Source organism: Orbicella faveolata, unplaced genomic scaffold (genome assembly GCF_042242905.1).
Source record: "Orbicella faveolata isolate gen_17 unplaced genomic scaffold, um_ofav_v1 contig_46, whole genome shotgun sequence".
In the NCBI taxonomy this organism is placed as follows: domain Eukaryota; kingdom Metazoa; phylum Cnidaria; class Anthozoa; order Scleractinia; family Merulinidae; genus Orbicella; species Orbicella faveolata.
In genome coordinates this window covers 17,191,059-17,206,017 of record NW_028301576.1, presented here as the reverse complement: position 1 = coordinate 17,206,017, position 14,959 = coordinate 17,191,059, and the positions used below count along the sequence as shown (strand labels likewise).

The window sequence follows — 14,959 nt, the reverse complement described above, 5'->3', positions numbered from 1 at the left end:
TAAATGGCCCACAACTTTCCAATGCCATGGGCCATAGGCTCGTTTGCCTGTTTTGCCTTCCCAATCCCTGGACAATGTATTTATCATTTTTAAAGACATTATTAATCACTGTTATTTGTGTGTCTGTTCTAGAATGGTAGCTTTCAAGGATCAACTAAAGTTTGAGACAAACCCACATTGGTCTCCTTCAAGGGTTTATTTCAAATTTCTGGATGACAATCCCCACACATTACATGGAAAATCCCCATGGGGCATTACAGTTATATCAAATATTTGTTTGTAAAACTAGAAGAAAGTCGTCACTTTAAAGGTGCAGCTCATCACTTTAAGGTGAACGTCATTACTTTAAAGTAGCTTTTATAGAAGTAGATTTTTATCACTTCTTAACTCACCTAAAGGAATTACTTCAGGATTGTCACTTTCTTGGTCTCCAAGCAATTGTTTTAGAAAGTCTTTCCTTGTGAAGAACAAGTGAATAATTGACACTATGCAGAGAACAATGGATATTGCCATAATCGTAACAACGCCAATGTTCAGTTTGGATTTCTCCCTGTGATGTAAATCATTGCAGGTCATATTCACTTGGCTGATGGGAATTTGAGTGGTGTTTCCTTGTGAGCACATGTACACCATTGGAAGATGAAGGGTCTGGAAGCCACAGAAGAGTCCCATCATCACACCAAGAACAGCAAGTTGAAAGCAAACGTGAAAAAGAAACCTCCACATAAATCTCTTTGACAGGCATTTCTTTTTACCGCTGTTCCCTTCCTTTTTGATTCGTCGTAGTGCTAAGACACTGTAAAGAATAAAGACTACCCAAAAGAGACCCAAAATACCACAGATGATACGAGCAAAATTAAGTGGTATTAACAATGGGCTCATGGTGGAAATGTAGTCATTATAACATAGTTGACGGGTGACGTCACTGGGCTTGGGATCACAGTTGAAATTCAGCCTATCTGTGGAGTGCAAGCCCTGTAGAGAGCCAATTATCGTGGGCCAGGAGACCAGAAAAAGAACAAAATGAACAGCACCCCATACAGTTTGGACTTAAGGGCAAGGTCAGTTATTTTATCCATTGTACAACACACTCCAACCGATCATGATCTAAGAGAAACAAAACAAATAAAAGTATTCCAAAATGCATTTTACACTTAGTTGTAACAATAGTTAGTGCCAAAAAGAAGTTTTTAATCTCAGATTGCCATTCAGCAAATTGTTGATATCCACACGGTGCATTCATGTTTTATAATACAGTCACAGAAAAATTATTATGAACTGGCATGTACATATATGTTTTTTACTAGAAGTGCATTGCATTGTACTGTAGTTTATTTAGGAGAACAAGTGCCATTAACAACTCATTACAATATTCCTAGAGCAGCCACATCAGCTTAATAGCTGTTATTTCTTCAGTGACTCTTCCATTCTGGTCGAATTGGAATTTGAAGATGTTGGTTTTTCTTGATTGGACAGAAAAACTGGAATACCCAGAGAAGAACCCAAAAGTATTTACAAAAAGCCCTTAGTTATCCACATTATACTTCTACGGTAAATTGCTTTAATATAGGCCATCTTGACACTACACAAGAGGAATTTAAAAATGTTTTCTGTCCAAACAAAAAAGAAAAGCTGGTGTTTTCAAATTCCTCTTATTCTAAGAGCATTAATTTTTGGAAAAGCTCAGACTGTTTTTGTTATGGATTTAAGTGTGGATGGTGTGCCTTTCCGCATGATCTGTATCAATATACTAGCCATGTGCTAGTGAAAATTAGTCTTTCATTAATTTCATCAACACACCTACATGAAGGCAGAATTCTAGACAGGATCAGCTGCCACAGCAATATGGAGTAAACATATATATATATATATATATATATATATATATATATATATATATATATATATATATATATATATATATATATTAATTATTTAATTTAACACTTTTTAAGGTGCAGAGTGCGGCTGTTAATTTTAATGAGCCACAACTGACTTGCTTCTGATGGCCTTTTAAGTTAGCCACAACAACACCTACAGTGTAACAGAAATTATTTTGTTGCAGGGTTCTGAGTATTATTACAAAATCAATCTCTAGAGCAAGTTGAATTACAAGATTTCAGTTTCTTTGAAAATTCATTACCTGAGGAAGCAAGACTGCAACATTGCAGTTAAATAACTTTTCTGAAATTTAAACAACACACAATAATAATTATAAATCATTCTGAAGTTACAACTTACATGTATGAAGCACATTTTCTAAGCCTTCAATTGTTTTATCTCACTCTCCATTTACATCTACAGACTCAGACATGGCATCTGTTAGATTACAAGTCAGAGGCTGACCTGCAAAGAACACATCCATCAATTAACACATGGTTAATTCAATACTGTATGATAAAATGATTCACGGTGATTCTTAAGAAGCTTTAAGGAGTACACCCTAAACAGGTGGGGGTGGGGGGGAAGAGGGGAAACAGGCAAGTCTGAACTTCTCCCCTCCTGTACCTCTTACTCTCACTTTCCACCAGACTACTTACAGTAATTGTTGACTCTTGCTTGATGCAAAATATTGAGTAATGATTATATTGTTTCAGAATTCCCCCCTACATGTACATGTATTAATTTCTTGTGCTCCTCACCACTTTGGAATTTCACATCCCACTCGTACCTCTCCTGCCTCACAGAGGACTCATTTTATTTTGTTTGTCATGCTGACTAGACAAATAAATTTTAGCTCAGTCATGTCTCGTTTCTGATATGCCAAAATTAATGTTGAAAACTCCACGTCCCCAGCGTACTAGTCAGGTGTGTGATAACCAAGTACCCCATCAGGAGACCTATGCTAGGAAGATAGCACTCAAAGCTCTAGGTGATTTACTTGAATAGGATGTGGGCTTCCTGAGCAATCTTCTTTTGAGGTGACAAGCAAGGCAGGGAGAGTCTATAGCTCTGCTTCAAACCCAACTAAATAAGGATCCAGTTAAGAATTCTTGCGCTACAAGTGCTGCGAACAACTGTTAAATACAACAATTAGACTCACCCAGTCTTGCCAGATGTGGTGAAATATTGAGATCTTTGATTGCTTGTTCATTAAAATTCATTTTCCTGCAAACAAAGGAAACCACTGAAGACATGATTATCCCAAAGAGGTTTTTACAACGTATTTGATACACAAAATAAATGGCAGAGATTGAAAACAGGTACTAACAGTTAAACCTTGATTGATAGAAATTATCTATTAAAAGATGGGCACCTCTATAGCATACATGAAGTTGCTTGCCTCTCTGATATGGACATTTATGCAGGTGTCTGGTAGATAACCAAATAACCTAATATCCACATCATAATAACATGGAAGTCTACGACAAATAAGGGATTAACTGCCCCAACTGCCTTTATCCCGGCCTCCAGTATCTACTGTATATAAACAAAACTCAAGTCTAGTTTACTTGTCTGCAAAATTAGTCTGACATTAAAATAGAGTATGCATAACAGAAAATTATGCTAACCTATGGAGGTATCATAATTATTGTAATTGCTGAGTGTTGTGGGTAATTCACATGTTGTGATAAAGCCTGCAGCCTGGTTACACTGAAAGAAAAAAGAAAAATGCAAAGTTCTTCTAAAACTTCAAGAGCAACTGTGGTAAGGTAAAGTCTGCATACAAGCCAAGTGGCCCATCAGGCCAGCACTTATCTTATTATCCGTATAGCATGAACCAACTTCATGTAGGAGTTGTAATCCTACAGTCTCCCCTGGATGGGATGTTAGGCCATCACAGGCTAGGGTTACCCCCACCATTAATTAGCTCATATTCATTTGTACAACAGAGTGGAGAGAGGCCCTGTAAGAGTAAAGTGTCTTGCCCAAGAACACAACACAATGAACCCAGCCAGGACTTGAACCCGGAGTACTCAATCTGGAATCCAGCGCAATAGCCATAAGGCCATGGTGCATCCATGACTACATCATTTTAAGTGCAAGGACAAAAATATCTGGGTTATGTGTGAGACTCAATTAGCGAGGTGTGACTCCATTACAACCTCAACTAGTCATTCTTACGTTGGTTCACAAGTCCGCAAACTAACACCATCTTGGGGGTCATTGCATTAATTACATGTAACAAGCAACAAATAAAAGTCTTCTGTGTCACTGCATTAAGCTAAAGGTTACTCAAACCTTTGCGGAGCTACTTTTGCCAAATTTTCTTTTTTCAACTAAAGTAAAGTTCATTATTTGAGGTAACAGTTTCCAAAAAAAATGAAAATAAAATATTAAAACGCATGCGGATCATTAAGAAAAAGAGATTTTTCAATAAAAGTTAATAAACCATAGAGGTGTCATTATTGCCAAAAGGCACAGACTCCTAGGCGACAAATGGCTCAATCCGGAGATCTTATATCAAATACTTTCAATTTTAGATTTCATGTCCGTCAGGAATGCCTGCTTGTAATCATGCTTCGGCAATTGCATATCAGTTTCTTTTTGTTTTGTAGCATATCGCTTTCCTTCTGTTTTGCCCATTATTGTTGGCCACCAGCCTAAAATGTGTGTGTCTAAACATGACTGCAACACTATCGCTTTCTCGCCAAGCTCCAATTTGCATACTGTGAATGCTAGGGGTACTGTTATATCATTGTCTGGTGACTTTTTGAGTTGACATATCCCACTGGGGAGGCGTGACATGTTTATAAATCTTTAGAAGGTGAAAACTCGCACTTGTTTTTCAAGAGAATCCCTCCTCTTTAAATAAATTAATAGAGTAGGTAGAATCGACGGTTTTCCATGAAATTTGGCTAGAGCAATTTTACTGATAGATATGGAACAAAAGTGTGTCGCTGAATTCTTCTATTTTGAATACTTTTCTCTTCGCAGCCTCTCCCTTGTAAATAAGGACCAGGATCTTGGCGGAATTCCACCGCAATCTTGGTGGGAATGATCCCAGCGAGATTTTGGCTGGTGGGAATCCAGCAGGATCCCAGCAACATTCTCGCCAGAAAATGAAGTTCCTGGTGGCCAAAACCTGCAATAAGAATAAGCTATCATGCGGTAAATTATGCAAATCATGTGATTTTTCCTGAGCATGCATATTTTACTAGGTTTTATAACAACAAATCACAGCCTTTCTGGCAAGCTACACAACACAGAAAGTTTGTTTTCTGGCAAATCATGGCCAGGCCGCATTAAAGATGAGGAAAATTTATTTTCTGACCACATAATGTGGCCATTTGCCGAGCTTCACTGAGAACTCAGTAAATTTGTATCCTGACCTCAAATCATGGCCATTTGCCACTGTTAAGCTATAAAACATTCATTCATCGTGATGCAGGCTTACTTACTAGTCTTGATGTCAAAGTCGAGCACTTTCGAAATCATAGCCACAAACTAAAACTTTATATTCTTTGCAGAAATCCATCGAACTTGTGACTGCACACATGCACTCATGATGTAATTTGCTGAGGTTTTAAAGTCAGATATGCATAGTTGCATGACACCGCCAGTTTCTGTAGACTCACAAGTTTCATAGAACATTAAATTACACACATTATTCTAAGCTGGAAGCACAAATTTAAGCTAGCATTTGCAATCACGTGCTTGTTTATTGTAAACAAACTCCGTGCGAGTAACTCAAGTATTTTCCCCTGATGAATAAAGTAGACTTCTGGATCTTGCCTTCAGAGTACTTTTCTACCGATTCCAACAATAAAATTTCAAGCAGATAAAGACTGAGCTATCTGTTGCGACTGGAACTAATCAACAAATGCAATCAAAATGTAGCTCTTCCCATGGTTAACACCCCAAAGCCAAGTCGTGTTAATAAACAAGGACAATTCCCTCAGATTTCAATAAGTGCTACTGTTGAAGCGTTTTAAGTCACCAAAATCTAACGCTGAGAGCACATAACAGCAAAGCGTACGGCGACTGAATGGAAAGAAGTCAAAGAAAGATCCAGCTGAAAGACAAGCTCACATGGCCTGCTCACATATGGGTACTCAGATGTTCGTCACATTTCTTATCACATCTTAGCATTAAATGGTACCAGTTTACTGGCTGTGAGATGCCCCTGCAAAAATCAAGTGGAGCGGCTGAATTTGCTAACACCACTGCAACCTCGATCAATTTCACCTGTATTACGCAGGAAGCCCAACATGTGGACACCAACACAAAACTAGGCTGCGTTCTCCCTACGCTCGAACGCTATAAATGGCAAATATTAATCAAGAACAAGAAATTATGGCCAGGAAGAAGAGAAACTGAATCTTACATACCATGATAAATTAACAATTTGAGTCATGCAACCCAAACCAATCAGAAATCGTTAAACAACCCCTCCCTTCCACGTTCCCGTTTATTACTTCAAACCTCTGGAATTCCTTGTTTGACTCCCTACAACTTCCAATGAAAGAGATTTTACACTTCTTAATCTTCCCCGACGCTTTTGCCAATACTTTTCAGCCAAACAACTGTCTACAGGGCTTTCAAAATTTGAGACCAATAGTCCAGACAATACAATTGATACATTTGTGACTAAATGTTTGGTGAATTAAAAACTTCCTCTTCTTCAGTCGCAATTTTGTGACTAGTTTTCGACTAGACTAGTGAACAAAAAATTTTCGATTGCTTTGTGTCTCAACTACAATGGAAATTTGCAAAGTATGGGCAGATCCTGCCTACTTTACCTTTAACACAACGAACAATATGTGCCATTACAGCAGTTTCTTTATCAATAATTATTATGTTAATCACTGGTGCATATTTTACATTGGCTCGCAAACAAACATGGCAGGTAGGTGTTTTACCTTTGACAGACATGTGTTTGTTGCAAACGATTATCTAACAATGTACAACCCCTGTTTCATTGGTTTCGCCTGTAAATGACAGCACACACATGCTCAATCAATCAATGCTTGTCTTGTATCCAACTTTCTGCAGACGTTAGTGGTGTCAAATCCTAAGTACCCCTAGCTGTCTTCAGACTTCCAGTTCAAACAGCCCCCATACCCTCGGAATTCTAAAAAACCGTACATAGTATAGGCACTGTATGGATAATTTGTGGATTTCACCATTATTAATAAGCACTCAATGAATGGTCCCAAGGGAAACAATGACTAGTCTCCCTGAGACCCTCAATGTTCCCTGAGGCAAAGCCCAGGGGGGTCCAGGAGAAACAATACTCACTGCTTCCTGTGGGGGCCAGTCACTTATTAGTAAAGAGCTTTGTTATACCGGTACTTCCCAACTAAAAAAAATTTTGGACACCCCAGGTCTTAATTCCTAGTCTTTGTTTGGAAGACTCTTGGATACTGTTTTGTTTTGATGTAACAAATTTGCATACAAGGCTTGAATTCTGATCCTTCAATGTCAGTTTTAATTCTAACATGTCAAAAGTTTTTAGCAATATTTTGATTTGTTTGATTTCCACATGTTGTTAACATATATAGCTTGATAAGCATCAATCTTTAGTTATAAATTATCCATCAAATATTTTTGCTCAGGCGCAATTGGTTTAAACATGTCACATGACTGCATATTACCGAAATAAAACCAAGGAATACCCGAGTAATATTCCCAATGGGTTATTCCAGGAAAAAATCCACACTCCCCCGGCAGATGGGTTCCTGGAAATTCTCTCTGGAGGGGGATCAAAAGCTATGGAAATCCAGGCAGGAGGGGGTGTTGAACATAAAAAAGTCTTTTTTGGGGATCATTTCCAAACAAATGTAACCCTGAACATTTAGATGTGTGATTTATTGTGACATTTGGGTGCTCTCTGAATCTGAAAAAAGTTGAAATCTTTCAGTTATATCTTTCTTTCCTGATATACATGTACTTCAAGTTACCTATTCAGGTTCTTCCATATGCACACAGAAAATGTGACAAAAAGACAAACATGAAGAAAACTGTCACAACCAAGCTCGCTGCGTGTGTGACGCTTGGCACTATTTGTATTGTAGTGCCCAGGCTCAGTGTGCTGCAGAGCGTAACTGTTGACAGAAAGAGTTTCAAAACTCTCGGCCCTTGATCATTCTACGTACAGTCGTGTAAATCCACAAGAGTGCAACGTTTTCAAATGGTAAGCATGGCATAAACAGGCTCTTGGTCACAATACATAATGCACAATTCTCCAAAGGCCACAAAATAGGACAAGTGAGAGTCGGAAATACGTCGATTCACAGGCCACAAAAACCCGCACAATACTTAAAATTTGCTGAAATATTTAAATAAAACACCTTTCCTATTATTAGTAGGGATTCTTGCCAACTTTTCAGGCTATTTACATTTCAAAACAAACGAGAAATTTCTCGACTTTCCACAATTGGGCTAATATTGCTCATGCGCCATTAATAACAAGGCGTCAAATTACATTTGCACGTAATTTGCCTAAACTTTCAAGTTGTGTTTTTGGCAGATGACTTCAGAGAATTTGCAAACTTTAACGCAGTTTATGAAGGAATATTCAAGCTACATAGTTTTACTGGATTGAGGTAGGAATATTTTGAAAAGGAGCTCATTTATAATGGAAGATATGGCATTCTATTTTGGTTCCATACGTGTTGAGTTAGTTGTGTCACACAACATGATTTTGTTTAACAGAGTTTCCTGAAACAATTGGCAATTGCTAAGTGTATTTGAATTACTAGGGAAATAAACTTGGCTAGACTATTGTCAATGCAGAATTTCTTTGCTGTAGTACTTGGCAAGAACACCTGAAATTGAAATTTCGTTCATCAAAAGATTGCACAATCCGCACAATTCCACGCAGTCAAAGGAAGTGTTTTTCCGCACAAATTGCCTCTAGAGTTTGGTCTAATTTTTTTCCCCATGCCCTATTAGAAGGCCAACTTGGAGGTAAGATATGTAATTCAAGTTACCAAAAATCTTATCGTTGTAAATTTGGAGACATATTTTGAGCTGTGTAAGAAACCAATCATCTGTTTTTAATAAGCTACGAGTCCAAAGACGTGTTGATGAGTTCTACAAAATACCTATAAGCTTAATATTCGTTAAAGCTTCAGAAATTACAAGTCAGAGCATATTCTGGACATGATTGTATATAGAATTCTACTGAATATAAATTAAATTTAAGGCTCAAATTTTTTTTTGAAATCTAGGTGGGAGGGGGGTCTTATGCCTTGGAAATCATCCCTTAGAAATCCAGGCGGGAGTGGGGATTTCAGGAAATTCAGGTGGGAGGGAGGGTCCATTTAGCGCGAAAATATCCTCCGATATCTGTTCCTCAAAGTCACAGTTTTCCTCAAGCTCTCAGAAAACTGTTTGTTTCTTGGAACAAATAATGTCCGAAGACAAATGCCCAAGCATATTTCCATGCCAAATCAAGGCTACTGTTTATTTAAGGCACTGGGTCATTTTTCACCCTGGCTTAACAAAACGCTCAAAGAATTTTGCAATTTCTTGCCATTCCGCTCATCTAGCTACTCCACGCTCAGATGCATAACAACAAAAGCTTCCATGTCATGCTCTGTCTTAGCCCCTGGGAATCCCATCATATGCTTTCAATGACTGCTGTCTATTAAACAATTAGGTTATGAGCTCGAGATTTCTATTGGTTAATAGTTTATGAGGGTGCAGCCCAAGTCAATTATCATGCATAGAATCGAAGGCGAGAGCAAATAATCCAATGGTTTTAGTGTAAATCTACTAGTCATTGAAAACTTTATCTAAATTCTCTCCACAGACACTTCGAAAACACCAAGAAGCAGCTGTCATTTTGTTAACAGGGGCACACTGCAGCTAGGCTACTCACTATCTATCTCAGATTATAGTTCGCCACTGAAGTTTCTGCGATTGTTATTGGTTTAAATTGATCATGTGATGCGATAGTGTTCATCTGCAAAGAGACATTACCAGCCCATCAGGCCCATTTGAAGAAAATACCCAGATGGATAGTACTCGTCCGTGAAAATGTTTCTGTAAACATGCGGGCTTCTAGAAAATAAACAACTGAAATTGTATTAAGTGGGTTTTGTTCTGTTTTCTTTTACAAATTTTACATTAGGCTTTCATGGTTTTCATCCAAAAATTTGAAAACAATTCAATATTACTTTTGAACTGGCGCGCGGAAGAAAATTTAGTGGTGAACAATGAAGACAACAGAGTGTTTTTGTCTCGGAACAGCCGTTGATAAAACCAAGAACATGGAACATCCCGGAACATTCCGGAACATCTCAGAACATCAAATAATAATTATTATCATAATTATGCCAAAAATATGTAAAATTAAAATTTTATAACTAAAATAAACAAAAATAAACTGGTATCAGCTTGAAATATGAAAAGATATTATTGGGATAGGGGAGTCGGTAGCAGAGGGGTAGGGAACGTTGGGTATTCATTTAACTGACCACAATGAGCGCAGGCTCCTCTTCTTTTCCGCCAGTTGCGTCACGTCGCTTTTCAGCACTCTGTTTTTCAACACAAACATGGACGATTCTGAAGATGACTGCCACGTAATTCATTGCGTCTCCTTTTTTGATCCCTGATTTCTGCAACATCTGAGGTGTTTGTCTGAGCATCATACAGTTGCTTGTTAAGTAAGTATTCATAGTTTTGTTCCTATTCCATCTTCATGTTGCTATTTATCATCCCCAGTTTTCGTGCCACTCCGCTAGGAACGCCTGGCACTATGACCTACGAAGTCCAGACTCGGCCTTTCCGGAAGCCCGAGTAACAAGCAAGTTATTATTAATAGGTTTTTTGTCCTTTTTATTGTATTTTAGATTTTAATGTATTTTAAAGGTTTAACATTTATTTTCTCAGAGGACCCTCCTGAAAACCACCTTATGGTGATTGGAGGCCTCCTCTTAAAATATTATGTATTACTATTATTATAATTATTATTATCGTCCTCACGTAATGTTTGCTTAGAGTCCTTAGGGCCGAGACCAAACCACGGTCCTGGGGCACTAGGGGATAGCCAGTTTTTAGCTTGATAGCACCCTCCTCAAAATGTGCGCTGTACCTAGCAAGGTTATCTTTTGTAGTTCACTGATGCTTAATTGGCCGGGAATTCTTCCAAGATAAGTTTCTAGTCCCTTTTTGATAGCTCCAAGTGCTCCAATGATAACTGGTATCGTTTCCGTTCTCATGCCCCACATTCGGCTTGTTTCGATTTCCAAGTCCTTATATTTGGATAGTTTTTCACTGACTTTCACGGATGTGTTTCTGTCTGATGGTACTGCCATGTCAATAAATTTACAGGTTTTCGTTTTGTGGTCTTTAATCACTATATCGGGTCTGTTGGCTGTTATTTTCCTGTCTGTGTGTATTGGCATGTCCCATAATATCGTGACATCCTCGTTTTCTGTAACTGTTTGCGGCTCATGGTCACACCACTTTTCTGATGTCTTCATATTAAAGTTGTGACAGACTTTCCAATGTATATATGCGGCTGCTTTATCGTGTCTGTGGGTATATTCTGTTTTCGCAAGTTCAGGACACCCAGACACGATATGGTCAATTGTTTCGTCGTATTTGTTACACATCCTGCATAGGGGGCTAGTACCGTCTTTGATAATGCTGGCGTGGTATGATCTGGTAGCTAGGCTTTGGTCTTGGGCTGCGATTATGAATCCTTCCATTTCTGCCTTCAGTCCACTGCTTTTGAGCCACTGGTTGGTTTTGTGGTGGTCAACATCTGCCTCCTTTATTCTCTTTGGGTATCTTCCATGTAGGGCTTTGTTCTCCCACTGCTTTGTTAATTTTTCTTGGGTCTTATTTCGTGCCATTTGTTTGGTTCTCTTTGCATATTTGGTGGTTGTTTCTTCTGCTTGTTTATCTGGTATTGTTAGGTCTAGTTCTTGTTTGAATTGTTCTGCTTGCCTTTGTATAGAGTACAATTTCTTTCTGCCATCATGTTCTTGCACTAGTTCGATTAGGGCATCATCAGTGTTCTTTAGGTATGTATCAAGCCCTATCGTGGTTGTTTTGTAGGAGGCTTCTAATTGGATAAGACCCCTACCACCAGCATTTCTTGGGAGGTAGAGTCTGTCTACATCTGCTTTTGTGTGATGCATTTTTGATAGGGTGAGTAGTTTTCTTGTTTTTGTGTCTAACCTCTTGATTTCACTCATCTTCCAGTCGATTATGTTAAAACTGTAGGTCACCACTGGGATAGCTAAGGTGTTGATTGCCTCAAATCTATTGGCAGCATTGAGCTCCGTTTTTAGGACCATCCTCACTCTGCGGTAGTATTCCTTCCTCACTCTTTCTTTCATCTTGGCATGCTGTATACCATCACCTTCATCCACGCCAAGGTATTTATATGTGTTCTCTTGGTCTAGTTCCTTGATACAGGTGTCAATGTCAAGTTGTAAATCGGAAGTTTCTGTCAGCTTTCCTCTTTTGAATGTGGCTTTAGCGCATTTGTCCAGCCCGAATTCCATCTTGATATCATTGCTGAATGTCTTTACAATATTGAGTAGTCCGGTTTGCTGGCTGTCACTTTTTGCATATGTTTTTAGGTCGTTTATTATAATTACTATTATTATTATTATTATTATTATTATTATTATTATTATTATTATTATTATTATAATAAACTAGTGGTAATCAAAGATTTATAGAGCAAAATCTGAGGTGCTTGTCTGAGCATCATACAGTTGCTTGTTAAGTAAGTATTCATAGTTTTGTTCCTATTCCATCTTCATGTTGCTATTTATCATGCCCAGTTTTCGTGCCGCTCCGCTAGGAATGCCTGGCACTATGACCCACTAAGTGCAGACTCACCCTTTCCGAAAGCCCGAGTAACAAGCAAGATATTATTAATAAACTAGTGGTAATCAAAGATTTATAGAGCAGCGCGTTCACGGGCAGTTTTCGCATGTCTGGTTTACTTTGGTGGTGTTCGAATGGCTCGATAGAAAACTAAGTTTGATCGAATGTCAGATAACGATCTGCACGTGAAGTTGAACTAGCAATGAATAGATTATAGCCTGCAGTAAAAGTATTTTAAATTAATTAAGTATTAACTGGTACAGGACAAACATTTTCCAGGAGACGCATTTGAACTGTTGGCGACACTTAGAATTCAATTTCAGATCGCCAACACTTGTAACAAATATTTCTAGAGACAATAAAGTTTTGACCAGCAACCCCGCAACACAGCGCGAAATGTTTTTAAATTTTGTGTTTGTATTTGTTTACACTGTCATCAGAGGTCGAGCAGTCCAAACTAGTTTAGACAAGAAACTCGATACCGAAGAGTTTCTATTTCTATCTCATGGAGAAACTGTTTCTTCATGAGAAATCATGTATACACATATCTTTGTATTGACGTAATGAATGGAATAAAGAAATCACTCTCGTGTACCCATACTTTTAGGTCTAATTAAGGAGTTCGAAGGCCACCACCTTAGTTTTCTGTGAAGAACGAAATCTGGGAATAAAGGACAGTCACGTGATTAAACTGACGGTGAACGACTGGAAGGAATGGATAACTCTTCTTAGTTGCTAGCCTTCACTCATTACAGTCACTTTCATTTTTCTTTCTTTTTTCTTTTTTTTTATGTTTTTGTTTTTTTCTATTTTCCGAGCTGCTACCAGTTTATTTTTGCTTGATTCAATTTTTTAAAATTTTATTTTACATATTTTTCGCGTAATTATGATGATTATTCGATGTTCCGGAATGTTCCGGGATGTTCCGGAATGTTCCATGTTCCTGGTTTTATCGACGGCCTCTCGGAACTATATATCGGCCTGATAGTTTCCCCTTAAAAATTTGATGTTCTTAAAACTAGCATACCTCCCCTCGAAGCTTCGCTTCCCGGGTAAATATTTGTTTCAAGAACGTCATATTTCCGCGGGACAACTTTCAGCCGATAGTTCCTCGACGGAAACACTCTATTGTTTAAATAGATAGTGAGTCAGAGAAAGGCAAAACTTCGATTCAAATTGATGGAACGTAACACACGAATATTCAAATGGTCAAATTCCGCAACATTCCAGTTGCAAATGGAAATCAATAAAGTGAGAGACAAAAGTGAAAGTGATTGTTGTCTGATTTCAGTTGATCTCGTTTCTGGAAGTTGTCATCTACGATACGACTGGATACGACCAAACATAAAGGGTATGTTACTTTGGAGATAAAGAAAAGAATTGGCTTTACAAATGAACAGAAGACCTTCGATGAGAAAGGCATATTACTTACCTTGTCTCGCGAAACTTCTGAATTCAGTGACACGGAAAAGAGCGAGTGAAGCAGGAACTTTAACTCAGCTTATCACTGACACAGCTAAAGTTTTATCAAACACACGTGAATACGACAATTGACATCTCGATAACGCACTGATCGATATTCTGAACTCTCAGCTAGTTTGCTAATCGCCCAAAACGCCAGTGAAAACTCAGGACGTACAACAATCACTGCAGACTGCAGCACGACGAGTTTCAGTGTGTGTATATACTTGGAATGCGGAATATGATACGGACTCGATCCCAGTTACATCCGCGCGTTGCCTGATAAAATATTGCGTGACTTACCAAACTAATTTGAATTTGGTGTCACGCGAGTATTTAAAAGCTTCTAAAACAACAAACGATCGTAGTTCGGCAGCTTCCCTGACTACTGTCTGCTCTATAAGGAGTGTGTAAAATACTGAAAGTTACACAGAGGATTCAAGCCACACTGAGATGTATACATTTGCTAGGAAAAAAACATTTAGCTCAGGCTAAACAATGCAATGACAGCATTCAGTTCCAAAGAAGATACAAAAAATTAGCCATTGCGGTTCTCCGTTCTCCAAAATATGTAGAACCTGGTGATTCCACGTTGTTGTTTTGCAGAAGACGTCTTAAAAATGTACCAAGATTCTAAAGGCACTTGCGCAGCCATTTTTCTACTCATTTAACCTTTTGTTAGGTGACGTTCTTTGATTTGCTAAAACTCCCTAATAAAAGGCCAAAAGACCTTTACAATGTGACTAGTTCCGATTATATG

The 14,959-nt window shown here is 38.3% G+C and overlaps 2 protein-coding genes across 4 annotated transcripts in view; both read right to left on the bottom strand.

The window, feature by feature from the left end:
• Window positions 1-14,451, bottom strand: part of LOC149098693 (uncharacterized) — a 49,143-nt gene extending 34,692 nt beyond the window's left edge. The window contains exons 1-5 of one of the 3 annotated variants that reach the window (XM_089278621.1): window positions 14,171-14,451; window positions 3,513-3,594; window positions 3,044-3,108; window positions 2,144-2,346; window positions 393-1,107 (exon numbers count right to left, since the gene is read on the bottom strand). In XM_089278621.1, coding sequence (XP_089134747.1) covers window positions 393-882 — 490 coding nt within the window. In that variant the 5' untranslated portion in view covers window positions 883-1,107; window positions 2,144-2,346; window positions 3,044-3,108; window positions 3,513-3,594; window positions 14,171-14,451. Of the gene's footprint in view, window positions 1-392; window positions 1,878-2,143; window positions 2,347-3,043; window positions 3,109-3,512; window positions 3,595-14,170 lie in introns of those variants that run through there. The other 2 variants (XM_089278623.1, XM_089278622.1) reach the window with 2 other exon arrangements.
• On the bottom strand, window positions 10,506-12,461 carry LOC149098694 (uncharacterized). Its single transcript, XM_089278633.1, has one exon. It carries the CDS (start codon window positions 12,405-12,407, stop codon window positions 10,947-10,949), a length of 1,461 nt encoding a protein of 486 aa, XP_089134759.1. The 5' UTR covers window positions 12,408-12,461; the 3' UTR covers window positions 10,506-10,946.
• Window positions 14,452-14,959: the final 508 nt, after the last annotated feature.

Bases quoted from the DNA above. Each gene is read 5' to 3' on its own strand.
- LOC149098694 (XM_089278633.1), bottom strand. From the start codon at position 12,407: ATGGAATTCGGGCTGGACAAATGCGCTAAAGCCACATTCAAAAGAGGA.